Source organism: Saccostrea cucullata, unplaced genomic scaffold (assembly GCF_032062105.1).
Source record: "Saccostrea cucullata isolate Sc308-1 unplaced genomic scaffold, CSIRO_AGI_Scuc_v1 ctg613, whole genome shotgun sequence".
In the NCBI taxonomy this organism is placed as follows: domain Eukaryota; kingdom Metazoa; phylum Mollusca; class Bivalvia; order Ostreida; family Ostreidae; genus Saccostrea; species Saccostrea cuccullata.
The window spans coordinates 192,318-215,885 of record NW_026923726.1 but is presented as its reverse complement, the minus strand read 5'-3'; the positions used below and the strand labels follow the sequence as shown (position 1 = coordinate 215,885).

At 33.5% G+C, this 23,568-nt stretch overlaps 2 protein-coding genes across 3 annotated transcripts in view; both read left to right on the top strand.

Annotated features, from left to right (window-relative positions):
- Positions 1 to 23,568, top strand: part of LOC134264777 (valine--tRNA ligase-like) — a 30,411-nt gene that overhangs the window by 1,993 nt on the left and 4,850 nt on the right. For both annotated transcript variants that reach the window (XM_062747058.1, XM_062747059.1), the window contains 18 exons: positions 4,061 to 4,280; positions 4,453 to 4,617; positions 4,896 to 4,977; positions 5,096 to 5,215; positions 12,450 to 12,558; positions 13,022 to 13,201; positions 13,408 to 13,636; positions 13,898 to 13,979; positions 14,381 to 14,457; positions 14,685 to 14,757; positions 14,974 to 15,079; positions 15,228 to 15,298; positions 16,071 to 16,196; positions 16,321 to 16,573; positions 17,016 to 17,293; positions 17,835 to 18,035; positions 18,468 to 18,579; positions 20,558 to 20,724. In XM_062747058.1, the coding sequence (XP_062603042.1) occupies positions 4,061 to 4,280; positions 4,453 to 4,617; positions 4,896 to 4,977; positions 5,096 to 5,215; positions 12,450 to 12,558; positions 13,022 to 13,201; positions 13,408 to 13,636; positions 13,898 to 13,979; positions 14,381 to 14,457; positions 14,685 to 14,757; positions 14,974 to 15,079; positions 15,228 to 15,298; positions 16,071 to 16,196; positions 16,321 to 16,573; positions 17,016 to 17,293; positions 17,835 to 18,035; positions 18,468 to 18,579; positions 20,558 to 20,724 (2,651 nt within the window). The remainder of the gene's footprint in view (positions 1 to 4,060; positions 4,281 to 4,452; positions 4,618 to 4,895; positions 4,978 to 5,095; positions 5,216 to 12,449; positions 12,559 to 13,021; positions 13,202 to 13,407; positions 13,637 to 13,897; positions 13,980 to 14,380; positions 14,458 to 14,684; positions 14,758 to 14,973; positions 15,080 to 15,227; positions 15,299 to 16,070; positions 16,197 to 16,320; positions 16,574 to 17,015; positions 17,294 to 17,834; positions 18,036 to 18,467; positions 18,580 to 20,557; positions 20,725 to 23,568) is intronic.
- LOC134264764 (uncharacterized) lies at positions 8,616 to 11,723 on the top strand. The gene is made up of 2 exons (XM_062747047.1): positions 8,616 to 9,571; positions 9,678 to 11,723. Exons 1-2 carry the CDS (start codon positions 8,752 to 8,754, stop codon positions 11,558 to 11,560), a joined length of 2,703 nt encoding a protein of 900 aa, XP_062603031.1. The 5' UTR covers positions 8,616 to 8,751; the 3' UTR covers positions 11,561 to 11,723.

Below are 23,568 nucleotides of genomic sequence, written 5' to 3'. Positions count from 1 at the left end.
TAAATTAAGATATAAATTATATTTTCTACTTTTTTCCCTTTTCATTCTGGTAAAATGGACTTGGTAAACATGATACAAGACCGGTATAATCACTTATTATAGACACAAAGAGAAACTAAGGCCAAATATAAATATAGACTGATATATTGACCACTATTCATTTTTGGTAGCTAATACGGCCTCAAAATTCAAATTATATATCTAGGTACAGTACAAGCCGTTTTATTTAATACCTGTTTTATATCATAGGCCGTTTTTTATCATAGATATTTAAAACACAAAACCATTTCTTAATAATTCAATGTTAATTTCTTACGTTATTATCATAGGTAAAAGTGTGTACTTCGGTTACTATCATAGAAAAATTTCGTCCGTAATATTTTTTTCACACCTTTTTCACTCTGGAGACAATTAACAAAACAAAAGATAACACCTGTCAACACCTGTGGCCCATGCACTGTCGCTTATCTATACACAATGGCTTGACTGAGGGGGATTAGTCACACTCCAGCGCATTTACCTGAGCGATGACTGGAAGTTTGTTTATTTCACAAAGTACATTACACAACAACAGGAAGCCATCCGCAATCTTATTTTCTTCTTTAGTTTAATTGTTTAATTGTACATTGATAATAAATGTGTTTTACCAAAATGTGTTGAATCTAAATTAAGTGTCAATTTACCCAAGCTATCTTACGCTTGTTGCCTGATCAATGGTCATAATTAATCACATTTATAAATTGTCCAATTATTCAGAAGTGATGTGAAATTAACTTTTTAACCAGCCTGTCCAAGCGGCTTTGATTTACATCAGTGTATCAATTAATTTAATTTCAATTAAACGGCACCATTAAGTGTAATTAGCGCTTGGGTGCAAGGAAGAAAATAATTGGGCTTGTGTTTTAGATGAATTTTCCCTGACACTTAATAGCTTGAAGGTTGAAAAAGAATGAGAAAGAATTAAACAATTTTAATTCATGTTCTGTCATGTTGTAACATAATTTTGATACCGTAAATATTGTGTAGTTGGTAAGCAAGTTGTGTTATGCTGAAATGTTGAACTAACATTTTTGTAACTAAATGTTTTTTTCGTTTGTACGTTTTTATATACTGTTTATAGATATTTTCTCTTTTTGTTTTGTGTTTCATTAAAACTGCAACGTAAAAAAACAAACGAATTATTAATAGATTGAATTGATCATAGAACCTAAAAACGAAAGTAGATCAAAATGAAAGTTAACAAGATGGATGCCAAGACATCTAGAAGATTGAGTTCGGAGATTATTAAGCTTTAGGAAAGTGAATTTATTTATACAAAATGTTGAAACAGTAAGTAAAAAAAGTAAAATGATATGTTAGCTAACTTGTTTTTCAAAATAAACCTAAAAATATGAAATTAATACTATAATACATATTTAATATAGTGTAAAAACGGCAGGCATGTTATTGATCAAGTCATGTTCATGTCAGACCTCGGAGATGAATTTCAGCTGTCTATGGTTATAATCATAGTCGGTTATTATAAAGTTTTGGCCTGACAAATAAGCTATGATAATAAACGGCTTGTACTGTACTTGTAATTATCACCTTTGGTTGTGTTTTATTTATAGCTTCATTGATTATACCTGCTAATTTGAAGAGCTAATTAATTCATTAAGTTTTTAGCTCACCTGAGCCGAAGGCTCAAGTGAGCTTTTCTGATCACATTTTGTCCGTCGTCCGTCTGTCTGTCTGTCCGTCTGTAAACTTTTCACATTTTCGACTTCTTCTCAAGAACCACTGGGCCAATTTTGACCAAACTTGGTACAAAGCATCCTTGGGTAAAGGGAAATTTAAATTGTTAAAATGAAGGGCCAAGTCCCCTCGCAAGGGGAGATAATCAAGAAAAGACAAAAATAGGGTGGGGTCATTAAAAAATCTTCTTCTCAAGAACCACTGGGCCAGAAAAGCTGAAACTTATGTGGAAGCATCCTGGGGTTGTGTAGATTCTAAATTGTTCAAATCATGACCCCCGGGGGTAGGGCGGGGCCACAATGGGGAATCAAAGTTTTACATAAAAATATATAGGAAAATTCTTTGAAAATCTTCTTCTCAAGAACCACTGGGCCAGAAAAGCTGAAAATTATGTGGAAGCATCCTGGGGTTGTGTAGATTCTAAATTGTTCAAATCATGAGCCCTGGGGGGTAGGGCGGGGCCACGATGGGGAATCAAAGTTTTACATAGAAATATATAGGAAAATTCTTTGAAAATCTTCTTCTCAAGAACCACTGGGCAAGAAAAGCTGAAACTTATATGGAAGCATCCTGATGTAGTGTAGATTCTAAATTGTTCAAATCATGACCCCTGGGGGTAGGGCGGAGCCACAATGGGGAATCAAAGTTTTACATAGAAATATATAGGAAAATTCTTTGAAAATCTTCTTCTCAAGAACCACTGGGCCAGAAAAGCTGAAACTTATGTGGAAGCATCCTGGGGTAGTGTAGATTCTAAATTGTTCAAATCATGACCCCCGGGGGTAGGGCGGGGCCACAATGGGAAATCAAAGTTTTACATAGAAATATATAGGAAAATTCTTTGAAAATCTTCTTCTCAAGAACCACTGGGCCAGAAAAGCTGAAACTTTTGTGGAAGCATCCTGGGGTAGTGTAGATTTTAAATTGTTCAAATCATGACCCCCAGGGGTAGGGCGGGGCCACAATGGGGAATCAAAGTTTTACATAGAAATTTATAGGAGAATTCTTTGAAAATCTTCTCAAGAACCACTGGGCAAGAAAAGCTGAAATTTATGTGCACATCGAAGCATCCTGGGGTATTGTAGATTTCAAAATGTCTAAATCATGATCAGTGGGGTAGGGTGAGGTCGCAATATGTATTAAAAGGGGGAAATCTGGTAAAGAACAGAATGGTCAAAGCTTCTCAGGTGAGCGATGTGGCCCATGGGCCTCTTGTTAAGACTCGTTTTACATTTACTCATTTACTCGCATTATCTGTTAATTAAATATTAGTTTACATAAAACATATAGTAGGAAATCTTTAATAAATTATTTGATAAAAAAAAACAACAACAACTGAGAAAATAACATCAGATATTGAACAAAACTACATTGAAAGTGTTCTGATCCACCTTCTTTGTCAACTGTAGATTGGATTGGTAAACTACATGAACATAATACATGAATCTAAAATCCAAATACCGCTCTGATTTATAGGTCTGAGGGAAAGCATATCAATCGAGCAAAAAGCGTGAAAGTTAATTTATCCCGCATCAGACAAATTTGTCGATTACTGATTGGATAAAAGCGAATCACGTGACGCCCTGAAATTTTCCGTATTACGTCTCCATTTCCATATTACGTCTCCATTGAGGCGTAATATGAAAATCGGGCACGCGATTCCGTTCGAAGCATTGTTATTGTAAATAAAAATGGCAGCTATAAAGAAACGGTTAAACGTAGGTAGTTCAGTTAAATTTTTTGTTACCGTAACGATATTTTATGTTGATTGTTATTGGATAAAAACTAATATTTTCATAATATGCACAAATATTTTTTTTATATTGAAAAAGGTCTTCAGCGGGATAAATTCGTTACACAGTCAGTTAGTGACCTAATACGGATTCATACAGGGTGTGAAATGAAAATCCGTATTGGGACTCGGCTTCGCCTCACCCAATACGGATTTCCATTTCACACCCTGTATAAATCCGTATTAGGTCACTAACTGACTGTGTAACTAATAATATAGGTATAAATTGTGTGGTCATACGTTTTGTGTGTTTCTCTCATAAAATGTAATGTGTAATGTAATTCATTACTTTAACAAAGTAATCGTAATTTAATTAATTACTGTTTTGAATGAGAGTAATGGTCATTGTAATTGTAATGATAAAAATCCCAAAGTAATTGTAATGTAATGCATTAAATTTCAAAGTAATTGACCCCAGATCTGCTGGTATCACAGAAATATGCTGGTATCACAGGAATAAGTTCTTAATGAAATTACATGGGCATACTGCTAAATGTGAGGAATATTCTCTGAGTCAGAGCTTTTTGTTTGTAGATGTCTCCTGTCCCTTACCCAGAAGTTACAGTCCAGAGTTTGTGGAGGCAGCCTGGTATGATTGGTGGGTGGCCCAGGGATATTTTACACCAGAATACGGGAGTGAAGGAGGAACCCCAAGAGAAAAATTTGTTATGTGTCTTCCTCCCCCAAACGTGACAGGAACCTTACATCTTGGACATGCAATCACAAATACTATCCAAGATGCCCTTGTTAGATGGTAATTTTATATAGTCTGGGGAGCATTTCTGGAAATATGATTGAAAGAGAAGTTTCTTATTCTATCCCTCAATTTACTTTTATTCTTACTCACTTCTGTTTCCACACACATGCAAATCTTTTTAAAGTTTTTTTTTCCTTTTATGTGAATTTAACCTTCATGTATGTTTCAGGCATAGAATGAAAGGTTATGAAACCCTGTGGATCCCGGGATGTGATCACGCTGGAATTGCCACCCAGGTGGTGGTGGAGAAGAGACTGTGGAAGGAGAGAAGGATGACAAGACACGACATTGGTCGGTACGCTTTTGTCCAGGAGGTGTGGAACTGGAAGCAAAGGTGTGTATCTATCAGAAAATCATGTTGATTTTGGGGTCAATCTACAAAAATAAATTTTCTTAAACACATAATGGCAAGTTAACAGTCTTTATGTGACAATAAAGTCATCATTATACATATACGTATTTATATTTTGAATTCACTGTATTCAGAAAACTATTGGACTGATTTTTAACTCTAATGGTGACTGGGTAGTTAACTTTACAGTTTGTAATATATAATGTCTATCCATAAATATTTCAATCCATAAAGCCGTGTTAGTTTTGCATTATTCATAGCAAGGGAGAAACTATATATGATCAAATGAAGAAACTGGGATCTTCCTTGGATTGGAGCAGAGCTTGTTTCACTCTTGACAAGGTATTTTTTTTTAAAGGAATTCATTTAACTTCAATATTACAATGAGCATTTTCAACTGAAAATGAATCAATATACTTTACAGTAAATTATAATTGTCATTAACTGATATATTCCCAAGGAATTGTCTGAGGCTGTAACTGAAGCCTTTGTCAGGCTGTATGATGAGGGTCAGATCCACAGGAAAAACAGAATGGTCAACTGGTCATGTCAACTACAGTCTGTGATATCAGATATCGAGGTAAGTCAACTATAGTCTGTGTTATCAGATATCGAGGTAAGTCAACTACAGTCTGTGATATCAGATATTGAGGTAAGTCAACTACAGTCTGTGATATCAAATATCGAGGTTAGTCAACTACAGTCTGTGATATCAGATATAGAGGTAAGTCAACTACAGTCTGTGATATCAGATATTGAGTTAAGTCAATCATGACCTGTGCTATCAGATATTGAAGTAAGTCAACTACAGTCTGTGATATCAAATATAGAAGTATGTCAACTACATCTGTGATATCAGATATTGAGGTAAGTCAACTACAGTCTGTGATATCAAATATAGAGGTATGTCAACTACAGTCTGTGATATCAGATATAGAGGTAAGTCAACTACAGTCTGTGATATCAGATATTGAGGTAAGTCAACTACAGTCTGTGATATCAGATATTGAATTAAGTCAACAACAATAAGTGATATCAGATAGAGAGGTAAAGCATCTACAATCTGTGATATCAGATATTGAGGTAAGTCAACTACAGTCTGTGATATCAGATATAGAGGTAAGTCAACTACATACTGTGATATCAGATATTGAGGTATATCAGCTACAGTCTGTGATATCAGATATTGAGTTAAGTCAATCATGACCTGTGCTATCAGATACTGAGGTAAGTCAACTACAGTCTGTGATATCAAATATAGAGGTATGTCAACTACATCTGTGATATCAGATATTGAGTTAAGTCAATCATGACCTGTGCTATCAGATACTGAGGTAAGTCAACTACAGTCTGTGATATCAAATATAGAGGTATGTCAACTACAATCTGTGATATCAGATATTGAATTAAGTCAACTACTATCTGTGATATCAGATATAGAAGTATGTCAACTACATACTGTGATATCAGATATAGAGGTATGTCAACTACAGTCTGTGATATCAGATATAGAGGTAAGTCAACTACATACTGTGATATCAGATATTGAGGTATATCAGCTACAGTCTGTGATATCAGATATTGAGGTAAGTCAACTACAGTCTGTGATATCAGATATTGAATTAAGTCAACAACAATAAGTGGTATCAGATAGAGAGGTAAAGCATCTACAATCTGAGATATCAGATATTGAATTAAGTCAACTACTATCTGTGATATCAGATATAGAAGTATGTCAACTACATACTGTGATATCAGATATAAAGGTATGTCAACTACAGTCTGTGATATCAGATATAGAGGTAAGTCAACTACATACAGTGATATCAGATATTGAGGTATATCAACTACAGTCTGTGATATCAGATATTGAGGTAAGTCAACTACAGTCTGTGATATCAGATATTGAATTAAGTCAACAACAATAAGTGGTATCAGATAGAGAGGTAAAGCATCTACAATCTGTGATATCAGATATAGAGGTTAGTCAACTACACTCTGTGATATCAGATATTGAGTTAAGTCAACTACAGTCTGTGATATCAGATATTGAGGTAAGTCAACAACAATAAGTGATATCAGATATAGAATTAAGTCAACTTCAATATGTGATATCAGATATTAGGGTAAGTCATCTTAAGTCCTTGATATAGGATATTGAGGTAAGTCATCTTAAGTCTATCAGATATTGAGATAATTTATTTACAGACAATGATATCACATTTTTTAGCATCCACAAGTCAAGTCACGTCATTACGTAACGCTATGTGACTCTTACCAAAACAATGCTTTTTCAAACCCCAAGTTTTACTGTTTTTCCGCTCTCAATGATTATTTCAAGAATAAAGATATGAAAAAAATTATTAAACTTTGTTAAATATATTTTATTATATTTATTAACCTCTCTTATAATTATATTTACATCAAATGAAAAATGCTTTTGAATGCAAAACTTACACCTGAAATATAGTAGGTAGTAATTGTCGCGCTTTTTCATTCCGCTGTTTCCAGGACAACAAAGGTGCGTGAGACTTTTCTTTTATAAAAACAGACGCTGGTGAAGTTACAGAACAAAATGATACCAAATAACCCATTACAGATGCAAATATTACCATGATAGAAGACTGCATAAAGTAAGTAGTTTTTAGACAAAATTTTCACCCTATTCTAGAACAGGTTGCATATGTGTAACAACATTAGATCGATTCAGAATTTAATCCTCTTCAAATTAATATGCATGGTATCTTAATAAACCCCCGCGCTAAGGAGCGCTTTTAGAATAACCCCACACATGTTTTAAAATTCATTAAAGAAATTGACGCCGTCAACGAAACTGACGAAATCGCTAGCTTGGGTTAGGCCTACTGTGTTTGTTTACAGTATCCATGGATATCTTACGGGGAACAACTCTTCATAGCTTGAATATGGGGTGCCCCATGGGGAATTTTTTTTTAAAATTATTATTAAATTATGCCGTATTAAATTCTTTTAACTGATATTGTCGCCTCTTCAATGATTTTGTATCAAGCAAATACAATAATAGAGTGTATTACCAGAGTGTATTACCAGAAGTTTTTTGACATAGGAATTTAAAAGATAAAATGCTTTAATGATTTTATAAAAAATATTTTAAAACAGAAAGAAAAAATAATTTAAATCATAAATTCAACAAAAAGGAAGATGATAAAAAAAAAATGGTACGTGGTTTGATTAGATGAATTAGTAAAATTACACTGACTTATGCACTATTGAAAAAAGAGAGTTAACAGGTAAATTTTAAACATGTTCAAATAAATAATAAATACGCAGTTAAATGAAATATTTAATATTTCAGAGTTCAAGTAGCTTATAATGCCAAGACAAATTAAGGTACAATGTACTCATGGAAGTGGAACTTTTCAAAAGGAAAAAAAAAACTCACCATTAATAAATTATGAAAGTTATTTCACCTTTTCTTTCTTGCAAAAAAAAAAAAATGTTAACAGTGGTTCATTGAATGTATTTTTGGATTCCTAAAAATAATAACTGAAGAATATGAGCAGGAACATGAAAGTCGTCTTAGCACTTTGAAGAAATCCTTAAAATTCTAATGTCATTTTTGTTAATTAGAGAAATAAAGTAAATACTACATACACATCTTATTATAAAAAATATTTGAAAAAAAATACATAAATATCCTTTTTTAAAAATTGGAGTATTAAAAAAAAATATTGGGAGAGGGCACTTTAGACTGGTCGTTTAAAGTGCACCAAACAATTTTTTTTGGGGGGGGGGGGGAGGAGGGGTTATGCTGTGGAGGTCTTGGTAAATATAGTTGTTGTAAAAACTATAAATACGGAAGAAGATACATTTTAAAGTAAAAATTATTTAGTATAGGCATTTGATGTCATTTTTTACATAAATTTACGAAAAGGGTTTTTGATTTATAAATACGCTATCGATGAGATTTAAATAAAAAAAATGGTCTGAATACTCGACTATCCTTCGAATAATGCAATCGAAATTCTGCTAAGAAAAATAAATATTTTGAAATCCCTAAAAATAATGTGAATATTTTTTAGAACTTGGTGGAAAATTTGTCTCATCGCTATTATTATTCAACAAGCTGACCATAAGATGTCCTGCACTACTCCCAGGATTTTAAATTCTGATGTCATTAACTTTAAAAGAGCACATGGCGTATCCGAAACTGCCCAATGGATTGTGTCACATTCTGATAACTTTAATCCGACATCAATTAGAGTGGTTATTAGGCGACTGTGGTCAGAATATGAAAAATTCAGAAAAAACAAATCTAAATCTGAAGGTAGCAGAAAGCTTACAGAGTTCCTAGAAACAGAATTTGCTCCACCTAAAGTATCAAATACAGTGACTCCCAAAATGCCCGAAGCTACATATCTGATCAGTTCTAGCGGTGATGCCTTTTCTACTGCAATGTCCATTTCAAACTCAGTGTTCATGGAAAACCAGAATCTGACTAAGGAGAAAATAGCACTAAAGTCTGAATTGACTGAAACAATATCTCACATGCAGACACTTAACATTAAATCAGAAGATGTAATAAAGCAAAATAGAGTGCTACATGAGAAACTGAAATCATCAAATCAAACTGTCAAACGCACTAAACGGAGAGAGGACTACTGGAAAACTAAGTGTACAAAATTGGAAACATCAGATGACACATCTAAAGAAGACTACCAAGCACTTCTAAATGAGCTACAAGCTGAAAATGACCAACTCAGAATCACTGTCAATGATCTTCAGCATACCCTTAAGGAAAAGGATGATGAAATCTCCTATCTTGTGGAGCAGCTGCATGATTTGACTGACAACAAAGTCATCAATCTATTTGACAAGAAAGAGAAAGCATTCACTCCAGAACTTCATTTGTGTGTGTACTCTCTTCTCGAACACAATGTCCCATCAACTAAAATTGGTAAGTTTTTTTTTTTTTTTTTTTTTAATTTTGAGTTGTTTACTTGATGTATTCACCTACATAAAGTAAATGTACATTTTAAATAAACGTTCATATTTTGATTTAGGACCAACCATAGAAACCTGTTTGAAGTTAGCAGGAAAAGAACCTGACCGACTACCATCCCCATCGACAGTTGTTAATATGAATATCCAACGACTCTGTCTAGCCAAAAAACAACTACAAGAAGAACTGTCAGAAAAAATCAACACCACCTTGCACACTGATGAGACATCGAAGTTTGGCATTAAATATGGTGGGTTTTCTGTTCGTGATGAAGAAGGTAATTATTTTGCATTAGGACTTCGTGAAATGGCCACAAAATCAGCACAAAACACACTGGACACATTTAAAGAAATTTTACAGGATATTTCTGACAACAACGAGGAAACCCAGAAGAATATTGGAAACAAAGTTATCTGCAATATCCAAAATACGATGAGTGATCGTGCCGCTACAGAATTAAAGTTTAATGAGCTATTAGAAAGTTACAGAGAAGAGCTGCAACCACAGATACGGGAAGATTACCACGCATTGGATGATGTTGAAAAAGAAACAGTTAGCAGACTGAACAATTTCTTCTGCGGTGTTCATGGCCTGGTATATATGGCGAATGCGGCCCAGAAGGGATTATGTGAAGCAGAAAAGGGGAATTTCGATGGAAACCCACCAATTTTTGATGAGAATTTCTCTAAAATTGATGAATCAGGTTGTTTTCGCTTAATAAGAAGTGCATGCAAGGCTTTTGCAAGAAGAGGTGATGAAAAGTGTGGGTGTTATGGGGCCTTCCGAACATACATGCAGCCATTTCTTACTGAAAACAGAATGATCTCACTTCCTCTGCAACCATTTAAGGGCCACAGATTCAACATTTTATTTCAAAATGCTGCATGCCTATACTTTCTAAATCCTCACATGACTGAATTTCTGGAGAAATCAGATATTGAAAATAAAAGACTTCTGAAGTCTGTTCTCTCAGATCTTAAAGTTTCTTTTTATGTTGCCGGACTGAAAGCCCTGGGATTGATTTCAAAGATGATTACAACACCCCTTTGGAATATTCTCGAGAACAAGGATACATCAATTGAAGACATGACACAAAATTATCTCCATCTATCAACTTATTTGGCGGATGTAACTGAAAATCTAGCTGATTTTATAAAGGGAACCTTTCCAGCTTTAACAGGAATAGACTTTAATGGCGACAGAGTTTTTGAATTCCTGACCAAAGAGTCTAATTATGATACTGATGTGGAAATCATTCTACGTGTCCTGTTACCAGCGATCCGGAAAGTAGTACTGCATGTCTATAAAGACCACTTGCCAGATGGTAAATATGAAACTTTTACTGAGGAGCTCTCACTGGCTACCAAGAGTGTGGACAAACATAATTCTTATTCCGAGCGACTGTTCGCGTACATGGACCAAATTTTAAGAGCTAAACCTAATATATCAGCTCTAGCTCTTGAGGCTTACACACTTTTCCTAATGAACAAGACATCCACGTGGATAATAAGAAACAAAGAGGATATGGAAGACCTTATTTCGGAAGCTAGAAAATCCGTTTCTACTGAAAGAGATTTATTCTCAAAAAGAAAAGGAGAAATTCAACGACAGAGAGAGGAGAAACAAGAAGAAGAGTTCCGAAAAAGAGCTGAAAAAAAGAGAAGAAAACAAGTGCAACTGGAAAAACAGAGTGATGACATTATTTTCTATGGTTTATGGAAATCAGCCCGCGAGTGTAAATTGAGAATAAAGGAGTATGTACGCACATCAGACAAAGTCAATGCTTTGAAAGCCCAGCTCCGGTACCGTAAAAATGTTTTAAAGCAGAATGTTCTTGAACAAAAACTGTTCTCATTTTCTAGAAAGAGTCATGATGGAAAAAGACAAACATTGACACATAAGGAACTTTTGTCAAATCTATTAAAAGTTCTGAAATCTGTTTAAATTAACCATGAAAATCAAATTACTACATTTTTTTTACATTGATTGCCTCTGTTATTTGATTGTTTTTATATAATCTATTTGATTGTTTTTATATAATCTAAACGCTATTACAGGAAAAGATAAATCTTTTGTATTTCAACTGCTTTTATAACTGTAAATTGCCGGAAATTACCAGTAGATACCATACGTTTAAAACATGTACTTTTAAACATTACATGCAAGAGTACAGAGAAATTGTCATAGATTTAAGAATTATGTTTTAAACTTCTATTGCACACACAAAAAAGAATTCAGCTAAAGTGCATTTATTTGATAATTTATTTTTCCCTTCATCCTAATCCTTTTTAGAGTTAAAAATGTTGACGTCATTTTTGTAAGTGTTAACGTTGGCGCAATAATACGCATTTTTACTTGTGATGCATTGTGGTAGAGGAAGTGAAACGATCAATAAAATAATTAAATTTGTCATATTAAAGTGTCTTTTACAAACAAACATATTATTTTGATTTAGGATCTAATTTTGCAAAGTATTTGCTGTTCATTCAAAACCATCTACTTTGAAAAACAAAATGGTCACACAAAAAAGTGCAAGCACTACTTTTTAGTAGTCTATTTTTAGTAACAACTTATGACTAGAAAACCAAAATGTTATATTTTCTTTTTCTACTCTCCATATGCTTTAAGACAGTATATAAGACATTTGGTAAATATCAAATATAAAAAATGACTTGTGGATGCTACATTTTTACAAAAATATTACAGATATCAGTTTATCACTGAATAAGACATTTTGCTTGTTTGATTTCAAATATCAAGAACATATCTATCTGCTTAGTTGTTGAAAGTTACAGAAGATCTGTACAAAAGATTTGATTTAATTTTTTGATAGGTTGAAAACATATCCCTCACAAAGCGAGAACATCTAAACATTCCTGGATATCAAGATAAAGTGGAATTTGGTACTTTGACCTCATTTGCATATCCTTTGGTGGGAAAAGGTAGATTATTGATATACATGTACCCAGTACTTTCATGAATATGTACACTTTTTTTCTTTTTCAAAAATAGTTTGTTATTTTTCAACCCCACAACCTCCTATTTTATGAGAAAAAAACAACATGTATTTGAGAAAATGCAGATAAGAACAAATTTATGCTGGAAGGCAAGATTTCCAAAGAGTTAACATTTTAAAATACATTTAAAAGAGGACAACTTTGCTTGTTCATTTTAAAATGAAAAAGTATTTATTTTGCTTTCTTACTTATTATTTGATGAACATATTAAAATTTTTATTACCGGTATTTCTCTTGAATTTGAAATTCTACAAAGTACAAATGGCAGGACTTTCAGCTACCAGTGCACTTTAAGGGAAATTCAACCAAAAAATCACAAGACTTTACTAAAATTATAGTAAAATATACTGCTTGTACCATTAAAAATTCTCCAAGATTTTTTTATCAGATGAAGAAATTGTTGTGTCAACTACTCGACCAGAGACAATGCTGGGAGACACGGCTGTTGCTGTACACCCCCTGGATTCTCGGTATCAGCATTTACATGGCTGTTCTGTACAACACCCCATTGATGAAAGGCAGCTTCCAATTGTTTGTGATGATTTTGTTGACATGGAATTCGGAACAGGTAAATTTATTCAAGAAAGTACTTTAAAAGAAAACTTGATTTTAATCACTTAAAGCAACACAAGACCAGTTTGTATGATATTTCTTTATACTGTATTTCATTATCTGTATGAATTTAATGTTTTTATGAAGTAAGAAAAATGCACTGTGACTGTTGCATTAAATTGGTCTTTAATTTAATAGAAATAATTTTTCAACTTTGGTTAGGTGCTGTGAAAATCACTCCTGCCCATGATAAGAATGACCACGAGATTGGACAGCGACATGGACTACCCTCTAAATCGGTCATCAGTAGGTCTGGTGTCATGGAGAATGTGGGGGACACGTACGCTGGGGTAAAAAGATTTGATGCCAGAAAGTTAGTGGTGGAAGATCTAAAGAGACTGAATTTATACCGAGGCACAAAGAGTCATGCCATGACAATACCTATATGTAGGTAAGTACAGGGGCTTATTACATAGTGACTATAAATATGAATTGAAGTAAAAAAGTATGATCCCAAAGCATGAATTTGTATACATGTATATCAAAATCACATACATATGTATGCTTGAGGACAATTTTGGGTATAGGTTTTCATTAAATCAATATATTAATTTTTGCAGTGGTTACTGAAGTATCATTTTGCATTTGTTATTTGATTTATAAAGATTTGCATCTTGTTTGAAATTTATGTTTAATTTCTTGGCACATTTAGTCGCACTAAGGATGTGATAGAACCATTGGCCATGGAACAGTGGTTTGTCAAAATGGAGGAAATGTCTGCCATGGCTATCAATGTAAGTTTTTGAAACAGATTTTATGTAGCTATCAATGCAATGTAAATGTCTGGTATATATTTCATATGGCATCAATGTAAGTATCCAGTACCATAGATTACACATAGCTATCAATGTAAATGTCTAGTACATTTTCACAAGGCTGTCAATATAGGCATCTCATATATTTCACATGGCATCCATGTAAATATCTAGAGTAGTACAGATTTCACATGGCATCAGTTGTACTTGGAAGAGTCAATGCAATGTACATATCTGTTACAGTTTTCACAGGGGTATCAAATGAATATAAAAGTATCTGCTACAATTTTCTGGTTTGTTTTAACTTATATGAACATCTGTATTACATGAACCGGTATGTATTTTGATTTTGTTGAAATTCATTTATATTTTTATTGCAGGCAGTGAAATCTAAGAAGCTTAGTTTTGTACCAGAATACCATGAAAAAGTTTGGTTTAATTGGCTCAAGGATTCACAGTAAGTGGTTTAGGTTGACTGTGAAACTTGTTGGCAATGTGTACACTTTTTTCGTTCAATATCTACATTTTTGTGGTCAAATTAAAAAAAAAAACACTTTGACGTTTTTGTAAAATTTGACAGCAAAATTAATTATGGTTGCAAAATATTTGTAGCACAAAATAAGATTCCTATAGACCCATTACACTGTACAAAGATGAATGTTAACCAGAGACTTTTAATCGTAGGGAGTGGTGTATTTCTAGACAGCTATGGTGGGGACACAGAATACCAGCTTATCAAGCATACAATAAAAATGAGGTTAGAAATCAGTCCTGGCTACATATATTTAACTTTCTGTGTAGCTTATCTTTTCTTTTGAAAAAAAAAATTACTCCAAAAATTGCATAGAAATTCTTTGATATTTTGTAACTTAATGGTAAAAGGAAAAATATGCAAAGCACACTTTTGAAAATTACTTACATGTAAGTCATTAATATATAAATAATGAACAGGTGTCATGTTTAAACACTTTAGGGTTGTAAAAAGATCATATGGGTGGTAGCTAAGACACCTCAAGAGGCATTGACAAAAGCAGCTCAAACACTGAACTCTAAAGAAGAGGATATAGTGATAAATCAAGGTACATGACATTTATAAAATTTCCTTTCCCTGCAAGTATAGCAAAAGTTTGTCCCACACAAAACAATCTGAGTTACTAGTAATTACTAGAATAGTATCATATGTGATTTCCTTGTGATTTTTACATGTACAAAACAATTTTTCACCAGATGAAGATGTCTTGGATACATGGTTTTCCTCTGCCTTGTTTCCATTCTCACCCCTCGGATGGCCAAATCAGGTCTGCTTTGTTATTTGAAGTTAATATCTTAAAAGAAAGCTGACATTATTTTTTTCATAACCTGAAACTTTACCATATAGAAAGAGTTATCTGTGTAAATTTCACTGATGCATTTATATTACATATTAATGTACTACATGTACATGTATGTAAATGCATTTATTCATGGTTTTATGGAATGTTACATATGTTTAAACTCTTTCTTGAATTAATTTAATGTAAACTGGAAGTAAATTCTACCCTATATAAAATACAGCTGAAATAATTTTGACAATACACTAGGTTTAAAGAAGATACATATATATCATTATAACAGTAACTTGATCCGAAGGGTCGTATCACGTTGAGTTGACAGGCGCGGATCATCAGATCTAATGAGACGCGAAGCTTTGAGTTTGATCTGATGATCCGCGCCTGTCAACGAGACGTGATACGGCTCTTCGGATCAAGTTACTGTTATCATGATAAATTTATTATATACCCCCTTATAACTAGCTAAATATAGAAAAATAAAACTTTAGAGATCAATTGTATAATATTTATCCATAAACAAAGCATAATAACAATGGACTTTTTAACGTGCAAGAAAAATAACGTCATGTTTTTGCATACTACGTCATCAGTTTCAGAGAGTGGTGATATGGATTCAAAAAACCACAGTGTGGTGATCCGGAAAGTCGGATCACGACGTCACGTGATTCCGTTAATTCTACAGTAAAATTGAGTGATACACGTTAGGTATATAATAAATGTATATTTCTTTTATTGATAGACGATGGATTTGGAGAAATACTATCCCATAAGCCTCATGGAAACAGGAAGTGACATTCTGTTTTTCTGGGTTGCCAGAATGGTGATGCTTGGGCTGAAATTGACCAATCAACTGCCATTTCCAAAGGTTTACATATAAATATATCACTTCATTATATAAATTATGTTTTATTTGTAGAGTGTGTTGACATTATTTATTACTGAAATGTATAAATGTAAGCTGTATCTAAAGAAACTTTCCCTATTTACAGATATTACTCCATGGGCTGCTGAGAGATGCTCATGGCCGGAAAATGAGTAAATCCCTGGGCAATGTCATTGATCCAATAGATGTTATTTCTGGTATCACACTTGAGGAGTTACACAAGAAGGTAGAAGATGGAAATTTGTCCCCCCAGGAAGTACAGACAGCCAAAGAGGGTCAGAGAAAAGACTTCCCCAACGGAATCCCAGCTTGTGGGACAGACGCTCTCAGATATATGCTGTGTTCCTATGATTTCAAAGGTTTGTTTTTAATATTAAGGCATTAGATATGTTTGTGCCTTTAAAACTAGTGCATCAAAACCAAACATGCAGCTAGAGTACATGCTTGGATACTTACTGTAGACGTACTATTATCCACGGTGGTCATAATTCCGTGGAATCTCTATTTCTCTTTAGTCCACAGGTAGAAAATTACGCGGATTTCTTGAACTCTCACTATATTCCTAACACGTATTTTGAGTACAATGGGACAAATATCCGCGGAGAAATTGTGACCGCGTACATAGCGTAAATTGATACCACGTGGAAAAAAGTATTTGTACAGTATTATAAATCATGCTCTGGATGCTGATAGTTAAATTTTAATGCTTAACTGAATTTGAGAAAGTAAACTTACAATATTAATTTCGTTTACATGTAAAGTACTTTACACAGTAATTTTTTAGTGATTCTGTTTTTCTAGATGATGAGATCCCCATGAATGTTGAACATGTTCAGGCCAGGACGCGTTTCTGTAACAAAATCTGGAACAGCTTTAAATTTGTCACCAGCCACACAGACACTGCCGTACAATATAACACGCCTGTAGGACAGTCAGGTGATCTAATGGACCAATGGATACTGAGCCGTCTCTCTAACATGGTGGAAATCTGTCACGAAGGATTTCAGTCCTATGATTTACAGTTCTGTACCAAGGCCTTACAGAATTTCTGGCTATCTGACTTCTGTGATGTGTATTTGGTATGTAGGGTGTTTTAGTGTTGGTTTTACTGGTATCCAAATGGATTATATTTTACAGATTAGCTATGTTTGAAATTTATAAGCTTTTTACAAGACCCCAGTATTAGCCATATTTTAAGTTGACATGGAACTCATTGGTTGTAAAAGACACAGGGTCTTTGGCATGGTTCTGACATGTGGTGTTCTTAGCTTAATTTTACAAAAATACATATATGATCAAAATATGGGACATTCTCTTTTGGTCTTACTAAATAATTGGCAAGTCCTGCAAAAAGTTCATTATTTCTTGATAAAATAAAGCAGTCAGCTATTTAATTCAGGCTCATTTCTTTCTCCTTTCATGAAAAATGAAAAATATACCCCCACCCCCCAAAAAAACAACTTACTATTAAATGAAGGCATACTGTCTTTATGAATGCTATGCCCCCTTTAGCCAGAATTTTAATGTGTTTGAAGCAGTTTCATTATGTTTTTTTTTTGCATTTCTGTGTAATATATGAATGCATATCACAGGAAATTTAAAACTAAATTTTACTTTAAGGAATATTCAAAGTCTATTTTGAATGGTGAGGATGCTGATAGGAAGGAAGCCACTAAGCAGATCCTGTGTCTGTGTGTAGATGTGTTTTTACGAGGTCTAAGTCCCTTCATGCCGTACTTATCTGAGGAGCTCTACCAGAGACTGCCCATTGTAGACAAGGCGGTCAGTGTGTGTGTGGCCAAGTACCCAGACCCTGCTGATGTAAGATCTAGTTAGAAAATATACTCTGTAATTTAATTGTATAATCAGAAAATACACTTGAAATTGTCTAGTTTGACACCTAAACACTCTGTTTCAATGTGAATTCTGATGTTGATTTCAATTCCAATTTCACTATTTTCCTTACATTATCACTACCACACCCTGTCTATTTTGAAACAAAATTTGTTTCCCAGTGCATGTTGGATTAGACAGGTTTTAATGAATATTATTGAACCTTTTATCTTCATACTTAATATTTAACTGAAAAACTTTCTCTCATTTTCAGCCATCTAGAATTATTTGTAATATTATTTCAAACATATCATTGAGCATTTACCGGGTATTTCAAATTAAATGGATTGGTTTTCCACCAATTGTCTAGAATAAAATTAAATGATTCCACAAGTTTTGACTTGTCTATATTGTGTTTAGGTTCCATACCGAGACAGAGAGTTGGAGGGCCAGGTAGAGAGAGTCAGGGCTATAGCTACACACGTCCTCTCTGTAGCCACCAGATACAGCATCAAAAGCAAGCAGCTCAAAGGTCAGGGTTTGTGTCCTGCTGGTCAGTTTCAAGGTCATCTACTGGACATAAGAACTACTGTGGTTTCATCAATATTCGTTGAGCACCAATTTTCGAGGAATTCGTTGTTGAGCATATGCATGAAATTAAATGTTCATTTAATTGAGAAATGTGTTATTCATTTGTATAGACAATACTTTCATCCTTGAAATTACGTATCCTCAAAAATGTCTGTTTTACAAAATCCACGAAAATTGAATGCAAAGAAAATTGATGAAACCACAGTAAACTAAACCTTCCAAAACATAAATTTTAAATTGTAGTTTTTTTGTGATATAATTTATCCCTTTTTCTTTCTTTTAAATGTAAGCCCCCCCCTCCCCTTTCCCAAATAGCTGCAGAACAGAATTAAGCTCTCTAGTTGATAAAATTTGAACAGACAATCCAGAGATCTACAGATCGAAGCATTGTAGAAATCCTCAGTTAACGTTGGTGGATTTTTTGTCACTCACTTTGGGTATTATTTCTTCTATAATATATGTTCCTGGCCTAAACCGTGAAATCCATCAATCATATAATTTACTTCTATATCTGATACTTTATGTACCCTTCCTTACTTCAAAACTGCCCTGTATGGCGTTTGAATGTCAGTTTTGAAAATTCACATTATGACGTCCATGTTGGGGGATTTCCTAGAATTAAGCACCTTGAAAGCACCTTCATCACTTCAACATAGTTTGATGAAACTTTTTTTGGCCATCTTTTTGATAAAAATTGAATTATTATGGTATGTCTCTTTACTTACAGATCAAGTTATTCCCCTTAAACTTTAAACATTTCTAAATTACTGTAAACGTACTTTTTTCCACGAGGTCATTATTCCGCGGAATATCAATTTCTGTTTAATCCGCGTGTAGAAAATTACACGGATTTCCTAGACTGTCACTATATACCATGTACATTTATATTTAGTACGCTTGTACAAATTTCTGCGGAAAATTTGTGACCACGTACATAGCGTAAATTAATACCACGCGGAAAAAAGTACTTCTATAGTATTAACCATTTTAGGGACTTGTTTTTGCTGTGGTTTTAAATAATGAGGTGATTTTTGGTTTTTCTCTTCAATATTGATACTTTCAGATCAAGATTTAGTTTCATATTGATTGACCCTTTTCCACAAGTTATTGCCATTGAACGTTGAAAATTTCTTACCACAGTAAAATTTGCATTTTTATAGAAAAAAAGCAAACAGGCTTTATGTAATGAATTGATGCTTACAGCAAAGTAGTTTTTATTCCCTGTAGTTCATTACTGTAAAATATATTGTTAATTAAATGGATAGAATAGATACATTGTATACATTCAGACACATATATTATACAGAGAGAACAGGTGATATGACTTATACAAAATTTTGTGTCTTCCACAACACAACAAACGTTATCGTGGATAAAACCTTACGTCGGACGGACCTAATGAATAGACCCACTTCAAGGGAAAAAGATTCTGTCATACATGTTATAAAGCAGTGATTTGATTTCCTTATTTCCCATGGCAAAGTAAACAAATAATGTTTCCATAATGAATTACCCCAATGAGATTTAGTGATTCTTTGCTTCAGGTCTAAATACATAATAATGTTGATTGCAAAAAAAAGTCAGTTTTGATACAGACCCTTAGCTATATTATCCATCATTCTACATATTTAAGAGCAACTAGGTTACAGAATATATAGGTTACTTAAGTGATTTAAGTATACATGTATTCATTAATTTTAACATTATATCCCAAAGGAGTATTTAACAGAACAATTTACTTTAAGTAATTGAACTGTAATCTATAAAATTAATTAATGTATCTCAGATTATTCTATTTAATGAAAGAACCCTTTTCTCTTAAAATGATTGGGATCATCAGTGTTAAAAGTCACGCATAAAAAAAATTCTGGAAATCACCAAGCCTACATTTGCTTAATTGAAATCTTTGTCCACTTCAGTTTATATCAGAGTGCCCCCAGAGAGCCATCTAAACACACCCAATCTGCTGCAGGCTCTACAGATAGTATCACGATGTCAAGCTGTAGACATAGTCACACAGGAAATTCCAGCAGACTGCACAGTTTATCACCTGGACAATAAAACAGAGATTGGCATCATTTTGAAGGTTTGTCACTTTTATTGCACTATTTTCCCCTACAGCCCCCCCCCAACCTCCACCCTCACCCAGTTTCTCTTTAGGATAGTTGCAAATATAATATCACTTTAATACACCCAAATATACATTTAACTGTATCAGCAGTTTGTGACTTTTCATTTCCTATGACTGCATGCCTGTACCACTTTTCTCAACTAGCCCTGAATTTTCCGTTAACCTTGTCTTCATAATAAATAATAGTGATTGTTTCTGATGTTTTACTTCCTGTCTTACATATGTAGTTAAGGACTATTTTAAAATGACCAATTAAATATCTAGCTTGCATAAGAAGCATATCCTGACTGTGTTGGTATTGAACACATCTTAGCCAAACGTTTCTGTGAACTTGCTTCTGTCAACTGCAATGCTTGAAATATTATCTGTGCTCTCAGCTGTCAAAGAAGCACAAGTTTTGCCATGAGCAAACAAATTGTCTCATATCAGTGAGAAGTTGGATATGTTGAAATCTCTGCTAATTAATTAATCTGTCTCAGGTCAACTAATTGTACCAATAGGGAAATATTACAAATCATGAATGGTGAAAACTTACCAATCTATAAAATCGGGATCAAAATAATCAGAATAATTTTTAGACAAGTCAATTGATAGATTTTTGGCAGGGCAGATATGAAGTCATCCTGCATGCTCACTAATTTTATGGACCATTTTAAACATTGTTCTTCTGTCTGTAACATCTTCACTGACCACTTGTTCAATTAAAATCAAAGTTGACAAATTTGTCAGAAAGGGATTCAAAGGTCTTAGTGTACGCACTCAAAATGAGATATTTTTATTTTGGGGGTAAAAGTTTGATTTAAGTTTTTGTTTACTTTAAAACTTTTGTTACCCCCCCCCCCCCCCCCCAAAAAAAAACAAACAAACTTAGATGTAAAATATTTTATATAGTGTACATGTTTTAAATTCAGGTCCCTAAATTTTAGTAGGAGAAAAATAGGTTTTGAATACTTTCCCCTTAGGAAAAATAATGCATGCACATGTTGTCTTTTCAAGATGGTGCCATAAATCAGAATGTAAAATTTTACACTTCAGAATTTTCTCTATAACTGGTAAATATCCTGTAAATTCTCAATCTAATTAAAATTAGATGTTTCAAATCCACTACCGCTTCTCAAACATTTGAGAAGCGGTAGCGGATTTGGAACATCTTATTTTAATTAGATTGGTAAATTCTATTTGTTGAAATCAGGGACATATTTTTAAAAATCTTTTATGGCCACCATTAATATAGGTTTCATCAGAGAGAAAAATTATCGGCGCTTTGTGGCTCATGGGCATTTTATACAAGGTGTTTTATAATTATTCTTAGTTTTTTAAAACATATTCTCGAAAATTTTCATGAAAGTCTTTACATTTATTTTTACTGCAGTTTAAAGGACCGTGAGATATTCTATGTTATGATACTGTGTATTTCATTTGCAAGTATGTTGTGCAGAGGGTTTATTGACTACATGGATGATCTATAATCTAGTGCCATAATAGTGAAGAAAATGAGTTTCTGTGAACTTCAAACAAACTAGACAATAAACTTTTTTCCCTGTCTAGTTATATTGAACTCTCTTGTTTAGAACATAAAACAGCTATGTTTCTTCAAAATCATTTCAGCCCATGGATTTTATTCCTCATTTGATTAAGTGCCCTACCTTAATAGAAAATAGTAACAGCACTCATTGGAGTTCATAAGTGTGTAATAAAAATGAGAGCGCAAGGTATTTAATATTTTTTCTAGGGCAGGTTACTATCATGCATCTGTCATTGGCAAAGTAAATATTGTCATGTTTCCAGTAACATTGCATCAATTTAAGATATTTTAAGGTACATGTATTATGATACTGTGGCTTTTGCTGAACTACAGATCTATCATGTATACTATTAATAATATGTGAACATAAACAAAAAAAAAAAAACAAACAAAAAAAAATCCCCCCCCAGAAAAAACAATATGTGTAGGTGAAACACTGATACCCACATATGGCAGCTTTTGGCAAAGGTTAGGTTTCTCAAATGCAATTCAAACTCTAAGGTCAGAGATGAAAAATGCTGTTACCTAAAGGAAGAACTTAAAATAATTATTCCTCTGAAATGTGAAAGTCCGAGCACAACCATTTAGAAGTTATGGCCTGGATTAAACTTTTTAAAAGGTGGTTCAAACTACAAGGTTAAGGTCAAAGGGTTCAAATAAATGGTATTTGTGAAATACTTAAGCCCTAGCACCAACTGTTCAAAAATTATGACCAAGGTTAAAGTTTTTTTCAAAAGTAAGTCAAACTCTTTTGCCAAGTTTAATAGGTTAAAAACATTTATTTCCTTGGAAAGTTCAACTCAGAATAAATGCACATCTGGTGTATGAAAGCGCTAGCAGCAACTGTTCAAAAGTTATGGCCAAGGTAAAAGTTTGAAATTTATTTTTGCAAAATTGGGTCAAATTCCAAGGTCAAATATACTGGTACCCAAAGGGAGGCCTTAACACATGTAATCACATGTGAAACCTGAAAACCATTGCTCTAACCAATCAAAAGCTATGGGCAGAGCTAAAGGTTTTGTGGAAAACAGCTCGACAGACAATGAACAGCCCAGAGCTTAAGGACACTATTTCAGAAAAAGTAAGAGTTGAGGAAACGATGTGTTGTGAACCATTGATGTCCCAATTTGGCAGGTTATAGTGAAGATATAAGTTTCTCATATGCATGTTAAACTAGAGGATAAGAGATCAAAAAATTATTGAAAGTGGGTCAAACTTTAAGGTCAAGGTTTATGGTCAAAATTAATTGTACCAAAGGAGAGGTTTGTCATGAC